The sequence below is a fragment of the Lissotriton helveticus genome, chromosome 11, assembly GCF_964261635.1.
Source record: "Lissotriton helveticus chromosome 11, aLisHel1.1, whole genome shotgun sequence".
Lineage (NCBI taxonomy): Eukaryota > Metazoa > Chordata > Amphibia > Caudata > Salamandridae > Lissotriton > Lissotriton helveticus.
Window position 1 is genome coordinate 293195966 of NC_136072.1, and position 22042 is coordinate 293218007.

General features: G+C 43.9%; 1 protein-coding gene across 1 annotated transcript in view; it reads left to right on the forward strand.

Moving 5' to 3' along the window:
- GOT1L1 (glutamic-oxaloacetic transaminase 1 like 1) overlaps nt 1-22042 on the forward strand; it is a 484104-nt gene that overhangs the window by 169193 nt on the left and 292869 nt on the right. The window contains exon 3 of the mRNA XM_078666696.1: nt 2869-2992. Within this exon, the coding sequence (XP_078522822.1) occupies nt 2869-2992 (124 nt within the window). The remainder of the gene's footprint in view (nt 1-2868; nt 2993-22042) is intronic.

Sequence of the window (22042 nt, forward strand, 5' to 3'; positions counted from 1 at the left end):
ATCCAAGGGCAAACAACAGAGTTGATCGCATCAACAGAAGGTGTTCTCAAGGGTGTATCCTAGCCCCGTCCTTGTTTTCAATATATATTAGTGGTTTGGAGGCCATTTTATTAAGCAGGGAGCTTGATTTCCTTAAAATTGGCAGCAAATATGTTCCTTTATTAGCTTATGCAGATGACACAGTGCTAATGCAACAACAGCTAATAGCCTTCAGAAAGCCCTGAATATTTTTACAGACTTTATGTCTTCACTCAACCTAAAGTTAATTTTACTAAATCCTATATAATGGTATGTGGTCCTACGTCTACAAGAAATAGGAACTTTGTTGTACGGGGCAAGAAACTAGGAAATGTAGACAATTTCATGTGTTTGGGGAACTTGTACAACAATCAGTTGAATTGGCATCCACTTGTTACAGCAAGGTTCCCATCTTACAAACAGGGCCATGGATAGGCTATTTAGTTTTGCACACAGATTGGGCCACAAGCCAGTGAGGGAATTAATTACTGTATATAAAGCAAAATGTCTTTCGATTTCAACCTATGGGGCAGTTGTTTGGGATACCACTCAAGCCGCCAGCCACAAACACTGGAAAATAAATTTACCAAAAGGTTATTAATGACCCTGAATAGTGCTTCCAACCACCTATAACATCTGGAATTGGGTCTAGAGTTTGCAGAGGATCGTATATTTAGTGCTCCCTTGTTTCTAGGGTAAAAAATGTGTCTCTCAGAAGAGTTAACGTTCTCTTGTGAAGTAATCACAGATTGCCATGATTTGGCCCAAAAAATTCCATGGCTTTGCTTTGTGAAGGACACTTATCAAGAGATAGGATTGGGGCATTAATATGATAACCCGGGAAACATTCCACTAAATGCTAAAGCCATTATTAAAGAGGTGCTCTTTTCTAGGGCCAAGTCGCGACATTTTTGTACAAGATAACTACTACAATTTTCCCTTGCCCGCTACTATTCCATTTAACTTTTACTACCGATTTGCAAACTAGGTTTTATTTGACAAGATTCCGTTTATGCACTGTGCACTTTTTACTGGCATTTCCATGCCAAAGTGGTTGGGCTGAGAAGCTCGTACTTTGTCCGTGTGACAATTTAACAAACCAAAGCACTATGCACTTTAACTTAATTTGCACTTTATATGAAACGGTGAGGAGACAATTTGTATTCCCATTATTAAGGAAAATTCGCCCCTGCACATATGTGGATGGTTTTAATCTTTTGCACTCACTGGCTGCCCCTAACATGTGTATTATGGTATCCAATTACATAAAAGCTTCTTTGGCTATCAGAAAACACTACAAGGAAGTATCTTTGCATAGTGAATGGTTCTTATAGTAGGCTGTTTAAAATTGTTTATTATAGATCAAGAACTTTTATCAATTTGTATAAGCCATATACTATTACGCTGTTTTACTGTAATTATTGTATGTAAAGAATTCTAAATTTTCCTGTTAATTTGTGAAATACTCTTCTTTTAATTTACCGTTTGCAATTGTTGGGTAAATTATGATGATCTTGGTTTGAACTTTTATGGTTCAGATGAACCGAATAAAGTTGTTCTCGCCTCGGGTGCTGTACTTTTTAGGTGCCTAACATAGCACCTACGTTCTGGTGGGCGCTATAACAGGTGAAGGAGGCTGCTCTGGGAACCTGATGGTAAAGAACAAGGCCGTATTTGGAGTGGTGTTTTACTTTAAAGTAGTTAACTGACTTCAAAGCTCGCAGGACAGTGGATAACCCTTGCCTATCATTCCACACGTCACGTATGAAGCAAGTTTTGCTTTGGAGGGGCCTATAGATTTCCTAGTTAGAATCAAGGTTAGAGCTGCTTCATGTGAGGGAGGCTGCTCCATGGACCTGTCAGTAAATAACAAGGGAGCACAGAGTGCAAATGATACACGTAGAACTCACACTACCTCAAAACTGACAGGACAGCTGAAGAGCTATGCTACTTCATTCATTCCATGTACCCTTCTCAGATTTCCACAGAAATGATTGCAGGAATTTGGCACATGAGCTCATCATTTATTTGCTTGGGCATTGACACAGGTGAAGAGATGGAATCTCATTATGCTACCAAAACTTCAAAGTTATTTTCAACAAGTCACTTGGGTCTGAAAATTGAGTGACTAAGCAGGACTGGAAACTGCACGGGCAGAAGTGGCTATTATTGAAGACTTTTCCGGGGCTAATATATGTGTTCTAATTAGGCCTGGGCTGAGTTCTGCTACGCGGAACTCCGTGAAGTGACAGAAAAACTCAGCGCAGTCCCACAAGTGGTGGAGTGCAGAGCAAACTGTAGTTAGTGCTAATTTTCCTGCCACTCGAGTAGAAATTCTACTTGAAAAGGCAGCTCGCGCGCGCCAACTTACCGCTGGCGAGCCGGGAAAACACTCCCACTCTGTGAGCTCAGCTCAGGGCAGAAAACTCCACAAACGGAGTTGAGTTTACCGCCCAGGCCTAGTACTGATGAGTCTAAAGATTTGCATTCAGAAAACTCTAACGAAAAGCATCAATAATGGCAAAACCTTTTGGTGTATGTTATCCTTTGTTTTGGTCAGGGACTGAAAGGGTGAACATCCTTAAAACCTATGCATCTCAAGAGGTGGTTCCATGATAAAAGGGATCTCATTACAATATGACCCACATTTTTGAGGATTCCGTTTATGCTTTATGCACACAGGTTTGGCTCTGGGGAACAACTGACGGGCTCTAAAGAAAATTACTGAATATTGTCCATTTCCTGTGTATTCATTAGCCAGCAACCATCTTTGGAGACATACATCTTGTATTATTTGCATCCTGTTCAGCACTTATTATAAGCTCTGTTTTCTGTCTTTTTTCAAATAAGGCATCTGGAATTCAGACCCCTGGAGGGAGTGCAGCCATCTGGATTGGAGCTGTATTCCTCCACCGCTGGTACAATGCACGTGCTCTAAATGGAACAGCAGTTTACATCTCTGAGCTCACCTGGGGTAAGTTGCTATGCACAGTTTTGGGAGGGTGGTGTATGTTGATGGCTGTCATTAGAAAGGTATTACTATAACCCAGAGAAAGAGGTTTAGTATACTGGAAGACTGTGGCATAGCTGGATTCAACTTGAGTCTTCTAATTTGTTGTGGCCGGACCAGATTATTGAATGTGTAAGTTAAGCGATCTTTACTAGATCTTCAGGTTGGGGTGACTCGTGGTACTTGGGCTAGTTGGAGGTGGGTCTTCTGCTGAGTTTTGTGGGGTATTTTATAATAAGAACCTGTTGATTTTGTTTGCCTCATCAGTTGCAATGATCATGATACAGAGAGTCATTGGGCAGCTGAATCCCTGTTTTTCTGATGGGACATTAATCTTACTGTTCCGAAATTCATCTGAGTGACTGTGGTAAGGAAGGAAAGGTGACTACCGCAAGATTAATGCACCCTGGTGTGCTTTAATATTAGCCGTGCAGCACTGGAGGTTACCCGTTCTTAAAATATCACCTAATGGATAGAGGCAATAATTTTCCACAGGTATCTTAATAACTTACTCTGAGAAGTCCTGAAGTTAGTCCAGTTAGGTAGGATGTTGCTACTGTTTGTCCTCAACAATCATTGCAGCTTTGTTTGAGCATTTGAGTTGCCATATGTTTGATTTGCCCATGCTACACACCAGTTCCTATGGAGGCTCGTACTGGAGTTTGTGTAGCATGTACATAGGCTGACATTCAAGGATATTTGCATGCTTCTTTCAGGAAATATTCCCTTCTTACAGAGACCTATGCATTCAATGGTAATGTCAGTGTGACAACTCGTAGGCAACCTTGTTATTGTCTACAGTGTTTATTTGAGTGCTGGGACCTTGTCCAACATCTGTGCCCTCAGATCAGCTCCTCTACAAATAACTGAACTCCTATTTCAAATATCTACATTTTGTATGTTAGCATGTGGATTATGAACACATGCCATTCTATCCATTACATTCTATCCTTACATCACTTCATCTCCCCCCTCCTTAATAAAAAAGAACAAATAAATAACAATAGCAAATAAATACATAATATATAAATCAATGAGTCTTTTTGGTTTTTTGAGTATTTATGTTGTTCTTCTAAAGGGCCCACAGTCATTTTCTTTTACATTATCTCCAATGTATTTGTTTTATGTGTCTTTCTGTTGTCTCTGTATTTGTATCTTTTGTTCTTGAACAGGGAAATACATTTTTCAAATGTGCTTTATTTCTCACTATTATTCTATTTTCCTTCCGTGCAGTTATTGCAGATTCTTTTATTTTTGTTATTTCTAGTTTGGATGTAAGAAATCTACTCGCAGATTCCCTTAATTGACTTTGTTTCGCTAATGCAAGATCACCAACCTGATAGCTTTTTCCTTGAATGTTTTTCTTTTGACCCGCATATTGTTTAATTTTTTTCCTTCATCTCATCTTTCTTTGCAATTTGTTCACGTTCTCTAGGGGGTTTCAACGGTAATTGCGGCAAACATGTTTTTCTGGATTGCCCAAATAACAACTCTGCAGGACAGTCCACTGTAGAACTGTGAAATGTGTTTCTATAGTCACAAAAAACCTGGCACACAGCTTGATATTTTGAGATTTTTGATAGCTTGGCTTCTTGAATAGATTCTTCATAGTATCCATCAATCCATTAAAAGGTGGACCATTGTCTGTCTTCAAAATGTTTGGTATACACCACGCAGAAAAAATGTATTCAGAATTGGAAGTATTAGAAATTCAGAAGTGGGTGATACCATCTTTACAATTGGAAATCAGGAATATTCCTCAATTATGACAAATATTGTCCAGAATGTAATGGTCCATACAAATTACATGCTAATTTAGACCACTCAGTATTTTGGAGTTTAGACATATGTAATTCAAAATTTTTCTTTTCTTTCATAGTTCATTGACAAATATGGCAAGCTTGTACAATTTCTTCAACTTTATTATCAAGTCTTGAAAATCACACCTTTTCTTGTAGAAGACTTTTTGTTGCTAATAACCCTCTATGACTTTCATGTGCTAGATTATTCACACATTTCTGTAAAGTATGTGGAATAAAAATAACGATAACTAAGACTTGATTATGTTAATTTTTCTGTTGTACCAAATACTAGTATGTCATCACTGTTATTCATTGAGTTTTTCACAGGTCTGGTGACATTCTTTGATTTCTTGAAAAATGTCAGCCTCTGAACAAATCCTAAAGTTAAGTCTATTATAACAGAATGACCCTAAATGTGTAGAGAAAGTAGTGATATATATTGAACATTCATCAATTTCTAATAGATAATCTCTTTTAAACAGAGGTCTAATTGTGGAAAAACTGTTGCTCCATTCAAGATGCTAATCATATCATTCAGGGGTGACCCTGGGTGCCTTTCCCTCTTAATTGCTGTGTTTGATACCCTAATATCTACATAGATCCAAATTTGATCTGTATTCTTTTTAGGCACCACTACTATTGGGGCTACCCAGGGTGTTGGACCTATTACTGACTCAATGATGTCTTGTTTAAGTAGCAAATTTATCTCTGATTCCACCTCCTTTTGTAAATTAATCGGAACTCTCCTGTGCATGTGTGCCACAGGTTTTACTGTTTTGTTTATGTGCAGAGTAATGGTCCTATTCTTTAGTTTGCCTAGGCCTTCAATCAGAGCAGGATCTTCTCTTAATATAGGATGTACTGCTACATTGAATGCCATTGCCAGTAGTCCAATTAACTGAGCAGTGACATTACTCAGTAACCAAGGACCAGCAACATCTCCTTTTAACGCATGCACTTCTTTTTTTAGAGACTTATATGTTACACTTTCTTCAAATTTTCCCAAACATGTAACAGGACGTTAAGCTCCCCATTGAAATACATTGACATTAGAAGAGGCAAGCAAGGGCTTCTCATGCATCTTATCATATTCAGTCATGCACATAATGTTACGTGTTGCGCCACTGTCAAGAACAAAAGGTACTTTTTGAGATCCTACTAATATCTCAACAGATGCCATGGAAAGGGCTTGGAGCAGGGTTTCCTAAATAAAAACAAATATGCGTTCTTCAATAAAGATCACCCTGGTATACCGGTACTCTATACCCTACCCACAATTCATAAAATACTGGACAGTCCCCAGAGGAGAACCATTATGTCGGGTGTGGGTCCATTCTTGAGCCACTTTGCCAATATCTAGATATATTCCTGAAGCCCTTTGTGCCACTTACTATCGCCTACGTCAGGGTCAGCATGCATTTTATCAACATGAATGAAGGGACGAGTTTTGATACCAATAAGGACATTCTAGTCACCATGGATGTATAATCCCTCTACACTAATATACCACAGATGGATGTGGTAAACATAAGGACTGACATACTAAATAGGCTGGACAAACCTGTTCAGGTTAAGACTGATTTCTTGATATCACTGCTAGGAGTAGCCATGGGCAAGCACTATTTTCCATTTGACAACTGTTTCTACTACCAAATTGAAGGAGTTGCCATGGGTGCAAGCTTCGCTCCCGACTTAGCGAACCTTTTCATGGCACATTGCAAGATGAAGAGAATCTTAACTGATGAGAATCCATTCTGAGACAAAATACGAAAATGGTCTAGATATATAGACGATGTGTTTATGGTTTGGACAGGCACACTAAAGGATTTACATCTTTTCCATACATGGCTCAATACCTGGTCAGTTTACATACAATTCACTTTGGAACATAGCAAGATCAGCATTCCACACCTTGACCTCACGGTAGACTCTGATCAGGGCACCATTTATGTATCATTATTAGGGTTCCCCAGTTTTATGGTATTTATTTTTTTGCCATTCCTGTCTGTATTTAACCATATTAATTTTTTCCTAATTTTAACTGTAATTGCCCGTATTTATTTTCGGTTTTGTGGAAAACTTAAGCGGAAATTAGTATATTTCCACATTTATTTAACCAATAAATATGCACTCATGCACAAATGTATGCCAGGTTTCAGTGCTGTGAACACCGGCAGAAGATAAAAAAGTTATGAATCAACCTTGTTCATAACAACTGCTGTTAAAGGCTCTTTAGAATTACTCAAAAAGCAACTAAATTTCCATTTGATCCATGTTTAAAAATAAGTACAGGCAAGAAAATGAATGTTTTCTGTCTGTATTATCTGTAAAAATCAGTAAAAATGGCAAACAGGAAGCCTTGATCATTATACAGGAAACCGACAGAGGAACACTCTGCTACATTATTTAAGCAGCCAACCAAGAAGCCTCAGGGATAACTTACCCTTCGGGCAATTCTTGCGTATTCTTCAGGGAGTCAGATATCCTCATTGATAGGCTCATTGACAGAGGATGCCCTAGATGACTGGTCAAAAGGGCCAGAAAAAGAACATGGTACAACCATCAGGAGGATTTACTCGAAATCAACACGAGGGCAAACACCACTGATAGAATTGTCTGTTTTACTTCCTTCAGGCCCATTAATAACAAGGGCAAAAAGGTAGTAAGAAGACATTGGGGTCTTGTCGAAGATCATCTTCCCACTGAGGAGGAACCATTGTTCTCCTTTAAAAAGGGAACACATTTAAAGGGCTCATTAGTCAGGGGGTCTCTACTTGTACCACCGAAGGCCACCCTGAATACTCCATGGGGATTATCAGCAATTGTAGGCAACTTCAAATGTAACCAATGGATGGCATGCCAGTTTTGCATCAGTGCCAAAACGTTTATCCATCAAGATGTGAATGTGGTCCTAAAAACATTTAGTAACTGTAATACGCAGGGTATGATAGATGCTATATGGTGTCCGTGCAATTTATTTTACATTGAACGCTGAAAGTAAAATGCAGAATCCTCCAGCATAGGATTAAGTGCCGTACGAGTGGAGCACCACTGGTTGAACACTATAAAAGCCAATGAGACAACAGTGAGGACATCAAATGGCAAGTGATTAAACAAGTCAAACTTGCACCAAGCAGTGGTGACAAGGCAAGCCTGTTCTCAAGAAAAGATGCATGTAGACTTGGGTTTAAATAATTGATACTTACAAGTCATTGACCAACATCCAACTGGTATGTACGACTCAATTGTAGCCAATATCATAGCTATTACGAATTAACATGTAGCATGGGCGATACACATAAACCCATATCTTACACTTTTTTCTTTACTTCTAGGTGTCTCCTTTCACTTTTCTGTCCTGATGATGACCCCATTTTAAATCATTATATTAAGGGGTCGAAACGTTGACAAGACTCTATGTGGACTGATTTTAAATTGTGATTGTGTCACGTGATGCTCATTTCAAGAGCCCTGGTTGTAACAACATATTGCCACAATCAGTCACATGTATATATTCTGTATATAACACAAGTGCACCACTTAGTCACTATATTCACTTACACTGCGCTGACGAATTATAGGAGCACCTTGTTTCTGTCTATTGAAAATATTTTTGGAAACATTCTGAATGGATATACTTATCGCAGAATCAAAGGCAGAACTGTTCAATTTCTTGAGTATATCACTATTGCTGTGGAAGTCCAAGATTACACTTCCCCCCTGGAGACCACTTCTTTTGATCAACACCTAGCTGGGCTCAAAGCTAGCTGGATTGTGTGACGACAGTGAGGCCACAGAGAAGCCTTTTGAGAATTTAGGCTTATTTAATTGTCCTTGAGTCAGACCGAAGTATACATCACGTCATCCCTGGTTGTTGATCACCTTTCAAGGTGAAGCCATTGACCTGGGACCCCCTTTTGGGGCCCCCAAATAGTGAAATGTCACCATTTTGGAGATCAACACCATTCATCCTAAACCCAGGAGCTATATTTACCTTTTGTGAGCCAGTAAATGAACCCTACAAATCATGGGGCATTGTTTCCTTCTTTTGCTAATTACCAGGTATGCTCTCCATCATTTGCCATTCCATTTTTTGGCAGTATTAAGTTCACTCATTTTCCAGTGTATTGAGCAGGATCAGCTTGTGGTTATCGAAAACAAAGAGAGCTTGATTGGGATGGATATATACAAAATTCGAATTGGAGGTTGACTTATTATTTTTAACCTCTGGCGGGTTAACTCACCTCATAATATGAAATCGTTTTTGTTCAAACAATGTGTGTCGCTGTAGATAATAGAGGTATTGCTGCACCACAGTAAAAAAAGGCACTGACTACAAATATTATTTATCATATAAACGTTTACTTATTTTAATTGCCTTGGTTGCACAGTACATTTATTATTGCTCCACCTGCTGCTCTGAGCCTCTTACTGCACGACGTTTCAATTGTCATAACAGAGGCGACAATGATGGGCCCTACCTTGTAATAACGACGTGGGGGGAAGATTCCTTTTAACGTCTGGGTCAGACTTCCAGCTGTGCTTCTTAACAGTGCAGCTAAAATACTAAGCTAAATAGCTTAGCATACATAACAACACGTTTAATATGCTAAGCTGTTTCTCTTAATAATAAACGAATTACATAATAGCTTGTGGCAGTGTTTGCCACTGAAAAGGGATTATTGTGATTAAGTATTGGGACAATTCACTGCATCGCTGTTGTATTATTTAGAGGTGGGCGAGCCAACAAATAATAGAGAGAGGTAAGCCAGAGCTAGCAAATGATATGGCTCGATTCTTGGACCCCGTGCATTAGCCAAGCCCTTAGAATGTTTGCTATGTAAATTATATAACAAACATCACGTAAAATATTATAAAGTCTACTCAAAATTCCAAAAAGTGAATTTCTTTAACACATGGAGGTTTTCACATTAATACATCACATTATAGCATTGCACTGAGAAGTACTTATGTAAAGTGATGTTTTTTAAACATGAAACACCAGTGAACTATGAGGCAAGACAGATGTCCTGTAAACCCTGTATGTGACCCAAAGTATTATAAAGCAACACTATAGCCTAGTAAATCAAACACAATAGGTTTTTGTGCAAGTGGTATTCTGAACTTACAGATTTGAAGCTGCTTTCATACACGATAATGATGAAAAAGGAGTTTTGGTGAGATAAAATATTGGTCTAAGATTACACAATGTAAGCGGGGAAGCCACAATGTATCTAGGTATTGTGGTTGCACTTTGCAAATCATCCAAAAAATGAAGATCTATTTTCTTTCATTAAGTCATTATTTTTACCTCTGTGTGAATTTTTCTGCAGATTTTATATAGTGCAAACTCAACCCCCAGATTTTGAAGCGTAATTTTTTTAGGCACGGGGAAATTAAGTGATTTGCCAACAATCACAGGATTTTGAGCTAATGGTGAGATTCGAAACTAGTTCCCCAGTTCCAAAGTCAGCCGCCTTGACAATGATGCCACATCCTGGATAGATGCAGGGTTGCCGGCATAAGCCGCATGAAGCCTCGGTTCGTCATGAGCTTGCAATGTCAACAGAACCTTGAGCTGAGCCAGAGCTACATCTAGTATTATCTAACCATGAGTCAGTGTTAGTGGCTTGCACCCTGTCCAAGTAGGGACCATTATTCTAGTAAGTGTATGGGAGTTACACACCCAAGAAACCCCTGCTCACCCCCTTGGTAGTTTGGCACAAGCAGTCAGGCTTATTTCAGAGGCAATGTATAGAGCATTTATATGTACACAGACAGTAACACAGTTAAAACACTGCAGATACACCAATTCAGTTTAGAAAAATAATCAATATGTATCTGAATAAAACAAGACCATGTAAGGATCCACAAGCTGTTTAAGCAGGAGTGCCAGGAACCGAAGGGAGGCCCAACCCCTCCCTCCCACACCACTGTGTCTATCAAACCATAGAACACAATGGTGAAAAAGAGGGAAAGGAGGGAAAAAACAAGGTAAGGAAGGGAAAAGACTCCGTGGACAGGACGCTCCAGCAGGTTAAACACAGGCACTGTAAGAAAGGGGACAGTTAACAACTAACAGGAAAAAACAGATATAACACCCCCAGTTCCCTAATCCTTACCTTAATTACCTAAGGATGATCTTGAAGTCTTCTATATTTCTGGTCAACAAACATGTATTCCCAGGTGAACGCAAGGACTGGATCTCAACACTAGCTACCTTTAGTAACCTAAATGGCAAAAGATAATATCTATACAAGGTATGTTATCCAAATCTGTGTGAATTGTACCTAGTAATAGAGGACTTACCCCAGTGTGAGATGTAGGGGCAGGGAAGGAGGTCACAATTTTAATGAGGCGTTGATCTGCTGGTAAACTCTGTAACCAAGGAAAACCTACTCACACCACAGTTATGTATAAGTAGAAAGAATATAATAAAAGTAGCGCCAGGCGCCTGTACCAGCTCTTCAAGCACTCCAAAGCGGTGACTCCTGCCAGTTCTCAAGCACCCACTGGATGTCCGGTGGAAAGGAGTAAAAAATGAAGGGGAACAATATCACAAAAAAAGGGAAGATCACAGGCGAACCACCATTACCATAATGCCCCTGGAGAGTCTCCCTGCCTGTCCTACCCATGTCCGGCCGGCCGACGGAACCTAGAGTCCGGCCGACAGGCGGAACCGGGAGAAACAGACGGGATACTCCCCCCAGGGAGCAAAGGAGAGGATAGCCGGCACTGTGGTGAATGACTACACCGGGAGACGACAATCCGCTTAGCAGGCAAGTAGGCGGAATCGTCTGACAGGAGTACGGCATACTCCCCCCAGGGAGCAAAGGAGAGGATAGCCGGTACTGTGGTGAATGACTACACAGGGAGACGACAATCTGCTTTGCAGGCAAGTTGGCGGAATCGTCTGACAGGAGTATCCAGATTTAGAGGGCTGAGCGGGGATACGAACAAGAGCACGGGGCAAATACCAAACGCTCAGTAAGGATAAATCCGGTATTTCTCCCGGGAAGAAATAATACCAGCACGGCGAGTTCCCAGACGGGACAGAGAGTGAAAGTGGCTTGGGCGGAACTGACGCGACGCGGACGGTCCACACACTAGAGCGCGAAGCGTCGCTCACTGGGGAAGTCAGGCTTTTGACTGCTGCCTGGCTTCCTCACTCATGCGCAGTGCGGGGCGGCCATCTTCAGTGGTGCACGCAAATTGGCAGGCGTGACAGACCAAAAGGACAAAAAGTAAAGATATCACTTTTGAAGATTAAAACAGTTCAGTTCATAGAAATCTATGGATGTGTCACTTTTAGCACAAAGTACCTGGGATGCGTCAAAATCAAAGAAAAAAACAGGGGCAGGTGAGGTGATGTGCTGGAAAAGGAATGTGATGTGTTGGTTCTTTACTTCCAGGGGAGGTGATGCGTTGGTTCCATACTGGCAGGGGAGATGATGTGTTGTTTCTTTACTGCAGCGCAGGGGAGGTGATGCGTCTGTTCCTTACGGTCAGGGGAGGTGATGCGTTGGTTGCTTACTGTAAGGGGAGGTAATGCGTCGATATCCGTTCACGCAGCCTCTGTTCCTTACTTTTGGGTAACGTTGATGCAGAACTAGGTGCGCATGTGCCAAAATCCAGAAGCACTGGGTCGATGCAGCAGTATCGAAACAGGCGCTGCATCAATTTTCCAGCTGCGGGGCAGTTGATGCGTCTATTTCTTCAACCACACAGCAGGGCCTGTGACTGAGTCGGGCGGTTGTCTCGGACATCAGAGACATGATGCTCAGGACTTGGGCTGCAGCAATCTTTCAGCTGCACAGCAGATGCTGCATCGATTCTTCGCTCCCACTGTGGCAAAGTATTGATTGTTCAATCGCATGACGCGCTGCGTCAGGAAAAGCAGGTGCTGGAGGTCGATGTGTTGCATTTCAGGCTTCTTTGAAGCAACAGCCACCTCCAAGGGCTACGGACTTAAATTGATACCACTTGGCAGGTCAGAACGCCCAGCAGAGGAGTTTAGGTGGTGCAGATGAAGTCTTTGATGGCCCTGAAACTTGTTAACAGGAGTCAAACACACAGCAGCCCTTGGAGAACCTTGGCACGCAGGATACAGAATATAAAGTCCTGTCCTTTCACTGCCTAGGACACAAGCAGCAAGCAGTAGGCCTTCACAACAAAGCAACAAGCATAGTGGCAGTTCCCCTCCTACTGCATCCAGCTCTTCTTGGTAGAATCTCCTCTTAGTCCAGAAGTATTCTGACATTTTGGTGTCACAGATCTAGTACTAATGCCATTTTCTGCCTTTGAAGTATGCAAAGTTCAAAGAAATGTCTTTGTAGTGCACAAGACCCTGCCTTTCCCTAAACTTGCTCCAGACACACTACAGTGGGGTGGAGACAATTTTGTGTAAGGACAAGAACAGCCCTATTGAGATGTCAGTGACAACTCCACCCACCACTCTAGCTCAGGAAGACAAACCAGCCTGGTGATGGGCCATCAGGATATGCAGGGCACACCTCGGCTCGCTCTGTGTGACTTTCTAGAGTGAATTCACAAACTACCCAACAGTCACCCTCCCTCAGACGTGGATTCCACAGGCAGGCAGAGGCTCAGAATGGTAAAGCAAAAAAATGCTCACTTTTTTAAAGTGACGTTTTCAAACATGCAATTTAAAAAATAACTTCACTAAAAGATGTATTTTTAAATGATGAGTTTAGGGACCCTAAACACTGAATCTCTATCGCTTCCCAATTGGAAGTTATACTTGTAGGAGGTTACAAGGGAGCTCCAATGATAGCCTATGGCAGAGATAGTCCATGCAACAGTGAAAAACGAGATTAGCAGTATTTCACTGTCAAGACATGTAAAACACAGCAGTACATGTCCTACCTTTCACATGTGCTGCACCCTGCCCATGGGCAGTAAAAGGGAAGGTTTGAGACTGGCAAGTGGGTGCACTTGCCAGGTCGGCATGGCAGTTTAAAATTGCACTCACAGACACTACAGTGGCAGGCCTGAGACACGTTTGCAGGGCTTATCATGTGGGTGACACATTTGGTGCTGCAGGCCCTGAGCCCTGGGCACACCTGGTGCACTTTACTAGGGACCCACTAGCGAATCAAATATGCCAATCAGGGCTAAACCAATTTCAGATGCATTTTAGATAGAGAGCATATGCACTTTAGCACTGATCATCAGTGGTAAAGTGCACAGAGTCCTAAAGCCAATAAAAACAGGTCAGAAAAAATAAGAGGAAGAAGAAAAAACATTTGTGGATAACCCAGAAAAAAAGGACCAGGCCCAACAGTCAGCAAAAATAGGATATTTCACAAAGACCAGGCATGCTTATTGTAAAGACCTGCTTGCAGAACTGTTGGGTTTGCACTTATGGTACGCCCATACCATTGAAAGGGTATTTAGGAAAAGAAACAGACTCCTGGTGCATACAGGTACACCTTATATGCTAATTTCAACTCAGACCATAGTTTGAGCACATGTCTGAACCTCTTGCAAATGACACCCACATGTAGCCCCTCAATGATTCAACTATATGACTGCTCTCTCACCACAGTGCATTGATGAGAGCACAGCCAATCTACACATTCACAAAATATGCTTTTGCTACACATATGTTTACTGTGTATGTTTACTGCAGCTGTAGAACCACTCCAGTACTCATTAAATGTGAGAGTTTAATTCAGGGGGTCTTAGAAGAAGGGAAGAGGGTGCAGCAGACTACACAGACCACTTTGGTTGGAGAATATGGAAGACCGACCCTTAGAGGCTGGTCACACATTCACAGACCTACAGATACGGACACTTCTGGGTTAGGAACAACAGAGGCCGGTAGTCATGGGCAGTATTTCCGGATCCCTGTGTAAAGACAGAACCGGAATGATGGTGCTTGGTAACTTTTGTGCTATGTTTTGTTCCCACTCGGTTCCCCCTGGCTTGGCGTTCTTCACATTTGTTATTTTGTATTCCTTTGTTTGGTTTTGCCTTACTTCTTCAGTGACTTCTGATGTTATTTCCTGCATTACCTGCAAAGATTCTGAATGCTAAGACCACTTATTTGTGGTCTTTCGGGTCTACAGTCACAGTCTTATACTGCATTGCACTAAGGTTTCTTCAATGGTCAATAAATCCTTATTCGATTTGTGGTTTTGACTTATTTGCATTAAGGAGCAGACAATACCCAAGTGTAAACAGGATACCATAATTAAATTAAATATTTTCTGAGGTGTGACAGAAGACCGCAGCATCTTTGTGTCTTTTCTTGTTTCCTACTTTGTTCTCCCATTTTTTCCAGGCAGGACCCTCCCTTGAGGCGTATGTATATATATATATATATATATATATATATATATATATATATATATATATATATATATATATATATATATATATATATATATATATATATAGCACTCTGGGGATGTGCGTTTGAATAGATGTGGGATTGATTTCTGAATCTATACCTCCGTGATCCTCTCATCAAATACCGTTCATTTGCTCCTCTGATTCACACATACAAACTCTGCATGCCTCCGCATACAATTCTCGAAGGCAGTGCCAGGACAATCACAATGGCAGTAATCAACGTATTCTTGAAAACAAAGAGGTGATTGATAAAACACTTCCATTTAGCATGGCGCTAATGGATGGAGGATCCCTTTCTTTGATTTTGTTTAAATCCAAGCTGTCAAGCAACTATAATATCAGATTTGGACATGTTGTGCCTATTAAATAGGAGAAGTCAACATACACACAACAAATCCATATTAGATCAAGAAGGGTTTGAACCTTATTCTGTGATGAAATTCAATTTAATATTTCAGCATGAAACTTTTGCTCCACCTTTTCAATCTAGTTCTGCATCCCGAATACTGTAACAAGAAAGCAGTTGGATGGTTTTTCACCTTTCATTACTGTTACAATCTTTACTTCACCTTTTACTCTAACTGTAAAGCAACCACATGATCTAACCTTAAAGTCCAATGCACCATGGAGCCTCTGGGATAAAGCCTAAGCTCCACGAATGCTTTGCGATCAAAGAAAATTCTCCCCATATCACTTTTCCTGGGGTTTGAGATACATATGGGGGTTATAATGAAAGTGAAACAGATGTCACTTGTGGGGGCCTGCGACTCTTTGTCAACTGCCTGAGCCATTATTTCCCATTAGTGGTGCCCCTGCTTCTCATGGGGTAGCAGTTCATCACAGTATGCACATTTTTATAGCCCTGTTAGTTTTATGGGTACACTGACCTGTGAGCCATTGAGTAAGCTGCCACAGGCTGGTACATTGTTCCTAGGGACCCCATATGGACATTTCAGTTGGCCATGTGGGAGCCTATGTTTATGTGGTTTGTCTGGCATCCCTGTACAATCCGGCTGCCAGTCAGGTAGCCAACAGTTCTTGATCTCCTCTCGCCTACCTACATGGTTGTGCCGCTGGAAGGAGCCTGGTTTTTGCACTTGACTCTCTTGCCTCTGAACTGTTGAGTACAATAAAGTATTTTCAGCCAGGGGGAGCCCTTAGCAAATGAGCCACCCTTAGTGGCCATGGGCTTCCTGGATCTGATGTAATTGTCAGAGTGTTTCGCACCTTTGATGGCTTTGCCCCCAGGACACTGGCACTCAACTGCAGATTATTTCTGAAAACCCCTGAATGTATTACACATTTTCTTGGCTTGATGACTTTGTGGACTCTGCAACTCTTCTGCTAAGAGGAGCAACCCCTTTTTTTCTGGCCCCAATTTCAACAATTTTTTTTCTTTCCACTTCTGGTAGAATACTCCAGCCTCCAGGAGAGTCAGACTTGGGTCTCTGGGCCTCTTAACATTGTGAGATATTTCCTGGAGCTGATTTTTGACTGCTTTTCCTCTGAAGAAGGAGAGATCATGGACTTGCCCTCCTGCCTCCATATCTCCTAATAGTCTTTTTGGAGCTTCTAGACTCTTTTTAAATCTCTAGAACAAAGCCCTGCCTCCTTCCAGGAGTGGGGACTTGTGAAGATCCCAGGAGTTGCTCTCCTGTCTGGGATCTTGGAATTCTCCTCAATCTGCGTTGTTCAGCAGCACCCTGTAGTCATCAAGGAAGTTTGAAATGCCTGCCAGCCAGCCTCCTGGTCACTTCCAGGCTACCAGTGTATTCCTCAAGAGGTAGCTCCCTTCAATGGTATCCACCATAGGAACAGTCCACCGAAGACCAAGGGAACACTCTCCTTCAGGGTCTCCAGCATGTTCACCCTCTACTGTCTCACAGACGAGTGGTGGAGGTTGGGGGGTGGGTAGGGCTACTTGCCCTGGTGACAAGAGACTTTATTTCTCTCCCAATGATTCCCTATCAATCAATCAATCAGTAAACTTGTAAAGCGCGCTACTTACCCGCAAGGGTCTCAAGGCGCTGTGGGGAGGGGGTGCTGCTACTGCTCGAAGAGCCAGGTCTTGTCTTGAGGAGCTTCCTGAAAGTGAGCAGGTCTTGCGTCTGCCGCAGATGGGTGAGGAGGGTGTTCCAGGTCTTGGCGGTGAGGAAGGAGAAGGATCTGCCGCTGGCGGTTGTTCGTTAGATGCGCGGGACAGCGGCGAGGGCGAGGGCGAGGTTGGCGGAGCGGAGCTGGCGGGCGGGGTGTAGAAGTTGAGTCTGGTGTTCAGGTAGGCTGGTCCGGTGTTGTGGAGTGCTTTGTGTGCGTGGGTGAGGAGCTTGAAGGTAATCCTCTTGTTGACGGGGAGCCAGTGCAGGTCTCTTAGGTGGGAGGTGATGTGGCTGCGTCGAGGGATGTTGAGGATCAGGCGGGCGGAGGCGTTCTGAATGCGTTGCAACCGTTGTAGGTGTTTGGCCCAGATTCCTGCGTAGAGTGCATTGCCATAGTCCAGCCTGCTGCTGACGAGGGCTTGGGTCACCGTTCTTCTTGTTTCGGTTGGGATCCACTTGTAGATCCTGCGAAACATTCGGAGGGTGTTGTAGCAGGAGGAGGAGATGGTGTTGACCTGCTTCGACATGGAGAGGGAGGAGCCGAGGATGAATCCAAGGGTGTCGGTGCTGTTCCCAGTGTGGTTGCCCACCAGGAGTCATCCCAGGCATAGGGGGTGGGGCCGAGGATGAGGACTTCCATCTTGTCCGAGTTCAGTTTCAGGCGGCTGCTCCTCATCCACTCAGCGACAGCCTTCATTCCCTTGTGGAGGTTGGTTTTGGCGGTGTGCGGGTCCTTGGTGAGGGAGAGGATGAGCTGGGTGTCGTCGGCGTAGGAGATGATGTTCAGGTCGTGCTGGCGGGCCAATTGTGCGAGGGGGGCCAGGTAGACGTTGAACAGGGTCGGGCTGAGGGATGAGCCCTGGGGTACGCCACAGATTATGTCAATGGCTGTGGATCAGAAGGGTGGGAGGCGGACTCTCTGGTTTCTGCCGGAGAAGAAGGATGTGGTCCAGTCCCGGGCCTTCTTCTGGATCCCGGCTTCTTAGAGGCGAGTTCTTAGTGTGCAGTGGCAGACCGTGTTGAAGGCTGCTGACAGGTCCAGGAGGGTGTGGGCTGAGGTTTCGCGACGTGGGTGCTTGTGGAGAAGACTGGGTCGAGCGTGTGGCCGGCGGCGTGGGTGGGTTCAGTGACGAGTTGTCGGAGGCCGAGGTTGTCAAGATTGTCGATCAGGGTGGCGGAGTTAGCGTTGTTGTTCTCGAGGTGGAAGTTCAGGTCCCCGAGGAGGATTTAGTCAGTGGAGGCGAGTGCGTGGGTGCTGGCGAGGTCGGCGAGTTGACCGGAAGTGGTCGTAAAATGGGGCTGAATAACAGAAGCACACAATATCTACTTGACAATGAACACTACACAGGGCTAAGTGAAGAATACAGCACACAGAGCAAACCCAAATGTCATGGCGGAGAGCAGCGGTAGATAGGACACACAGCGGGCACGAACTCGCGCACAGGTAGCAGCAGGCAGTCAGATGGTGGAGCTGTTGGGCAGAAGGGAGGTGACCTGGCCTCCAAGCAGGGTCAGGGGTCACTCCTGCTGTCGAGCAGCGGCCGCCATTTAGGGCGGGGAGGGAGGGAGGAGCAGCTGTAAGGCGGGAGCGGGCCGGTGAGGGGCGTGGCCGCAGGGGACAGCGGAAGGAATGAGCGGGATTCAGAAGAGAAAAGGTGGGGGGGGGGCGAGTTGACCGGAAGTGGTCAAAAAACGGGGCTACATAACAGAAGCACACAATATCTACTTGACAATGAACAGTACACAGGGCTAAGTGAAAAATACAGCACACAGAGCAAACCCAAATGTCACAGCGGAGAGCAGCGGTAGATAGGACACACAAAGGGCGCGAACTCGCGTACAGGTAGCAGCAGGCAGTCAGATGGTGGAGCTGTTGGGCAGAAGGGAGGTGACCTGGCCTGCAAGCAGGGTCAGGGGTCACTCCTGCTGTCGAGCAGGGGCCGCCATTTAAGGCGGGGAGGGAGGGAGGAGCAGCTGGGAGGCGGGAGCGGGGCGGCGAGGGGCGTGGCCGCAGGGGACAGCGGTGGGAATGAGCGGGATACAGAAGAGAAAAGGTGGGGTGGGGGGGCGAGTTGACCGGAAGTGGTCAATAAACGGGGCTACATAACAGAAGCACACAATATCTACTTGACAATGAACAGTACACAGGGCTAAGTGAAAAATACAGTACACAGAGCAAACCCAAATGTCACAGCGGAGAGCAGCGGTAGATAGGACACACAAAGGGCGCGAACTCTCGTACAGGCAGCAGCAGGCAGTTAGCTGGTGGAGCTGTTCGGCAGCAGGGAGGTGACCTGGCCTGCAAGCAGGGTCAGGGGTCACTCCTGCTGTCGAGCAGCGGCCGCCATTTAAGGCGGGGAGGGAGGGAGGAGCAGCTGGGAGGCGGGAGCGGGGCGGCGAGGGGCGTGGCCGCAGGGGACAGCGGTGGGAATGAGCGGGATACAGAAGAGAAAAGGTGGGGTGGGGGGGCGAGTTGACCGGAAGTGGTCAAAAAACGGGGCTACATAACAGAAGCACACAATATCTACTTGACAATGAACAGTACACAGGGCTAAGTGAAAAATACAGCACACAGAGCAAACCCAAATGTCACAGCGGAGAGCAGCGGTAGATAGGACACACAAAGGGCGCGAACTCGCGTACAGGCAGCAGCAGGCAGTTAGCTGGTGGAGCTGTTCGGCAGCAGGGAGGTGACCTGGCCTGCAAGCAGGGTCAGGGGTCACCTATGGAGAGTGAAGGGGGAACTCCTGCCCAGCGTCTCACATCATTGCCACAGATCACTAGCTATGCCTGTGCTCAAGAAGCGTAAGTAAGGTGTTGCCATTTCAATTTCCCTCCAAGCCTGATTTCTGTGAGTTATGATGGCCTTGCAGCTCTAATTAGTGCACGTAGCCCTGCAACCTTCAGAGAATGAAAAATTGCATTTCTATGGCTAAAATAATAGTCAAAAATAAATTCAACAAATCAACTCTAAATCTTAGCCAGTTGCGCAACCTGAAGTTAAACTTAATGTTAGCTTTAGGCATAACCCTGAGTCCAACACCAGCTCCGGTTATTCCTCCAAATCCCCAGGGACTCTGACATACTGGGTAATCCTTCTGACAAGTATTGACTGCTATCTTTATCTTCAGAAACTGAGTTCTGCTCTGCAACACCTTCCACCGATCTCCCTTCTGGGGTCTTACTCCTGGGAAGTAGCGTCAGTTCATCTGCCAAGAATAAATCTCGGAATGTCAGTTAACTTTAGCAACTCAGACAGTTAAACTGTGAGTAACACAGAATAATGATTTGCTTAGGAAACACTGTTTCTCAAAGCATATATTAAGAACATGTATTGTGCTTCATTTGAAGAGTATGATATAGTAGTCCTCAAGCATGTTTACTCAGATCGTGCAGATTAGGATGGTATAATGTGGCTCTCTTCTAACTTTGTGTGCTGCCTAGAGTCAGAGGACCTAGGACTCCCAGTTAAGAGTAGTGTGCACATTTTAGAACAGTGAAGTACGTGTAAATTCTCCTCTCTAGTGTCTAGAACTATCATCATATACTGGCAACCACCAGCCTCCTCTTAGCCTGCTAAGCCTTCTTAAGAAAGGATATGATGTTGCATACCTCTTCTCCAACAAATTCTAGCACTCTTTTACAAAGCAGCATCTAACTCACCATTCAGAGGCCCTCAGAGATAGGTTTCACTGATCACAAACGGCACACAGTCTCCCAGAATTGTACAATCAAAACTGGCCCCTACTAACACTGTCCAAAAGTCCTGATCTTGTCCTTGTGTTAACCTTAAACGTTACTGTAGTATTGTACCTAAGCATAACTCTAACCCTAGGCCAAATGTGAGGGAAATGTTAAACTCTCAGCAAATATGGTAAAGCAGAATACATTTTGTGTATTTCAAGGTTAAAACAACTGTTAGATATTGAGTAGGATGTTACTGTCATTGAACAGATCTAGTTTGGTTTATCGCACACAGTGGTCTTAAAACTACTGTAGCCACAAATCGCTGGAAGTCGTGAAGCATCCTTGTTTCCTTATTGGTTGCTGCATTTTACAAACTGGAATCTCTGCAATGTGATTGCGCTGGCTATCACTACAGTGGATGCTGGTCTTTGCTTCTCTGCCTTCTTTCTCCTTCCAAGAAGGTATACTAGGTCTCACAAGAACATGAGTTATTAATTACAGATTTTAACACATGGGAAACCCATTTTTCCATGCAGTACTTCATACGTAGCACATTTATAATAGTCCAATAACTCCATCTTTGGTTCCTGGTGGTCTGCATTATGACTGCCCCTGTGGTTGGAATAGTTCCCGAAGCCTCCGTAGATCCAAAGAGCTCCTCTGCTCACAGCAGATTTTTCAAGAGGACCGCATTTAAAGTTTTGGTTCCAGCCTCACGTCACGTTTGGGACAGTTTATAGATTTTGACAGACGGGAGACTTCATCACAAATGTGGTGGAAGTCCCATTCACTGTACTACAAGAGCATTATAGTTTATGCAGGGCCGGCTCTAGGCTCACGGAGGCCCTGAGCAGGGAGTGTAGGTAGGAGGCCCGAGGCCGCCAAATCCCTGCCAGGGGCCGCCACGCAAATATGTATCTAAGGATATATATTGGCGTGGCGGCCCCTGGGGTTTCGCGGCCCTGTGCAGGTGCACAACTTGCACTTGCCTAAGGCCGGTCCTGGTTTATGGTAGTGGTCTGTAACATTTTCACTACTGAGGATCCCACTAA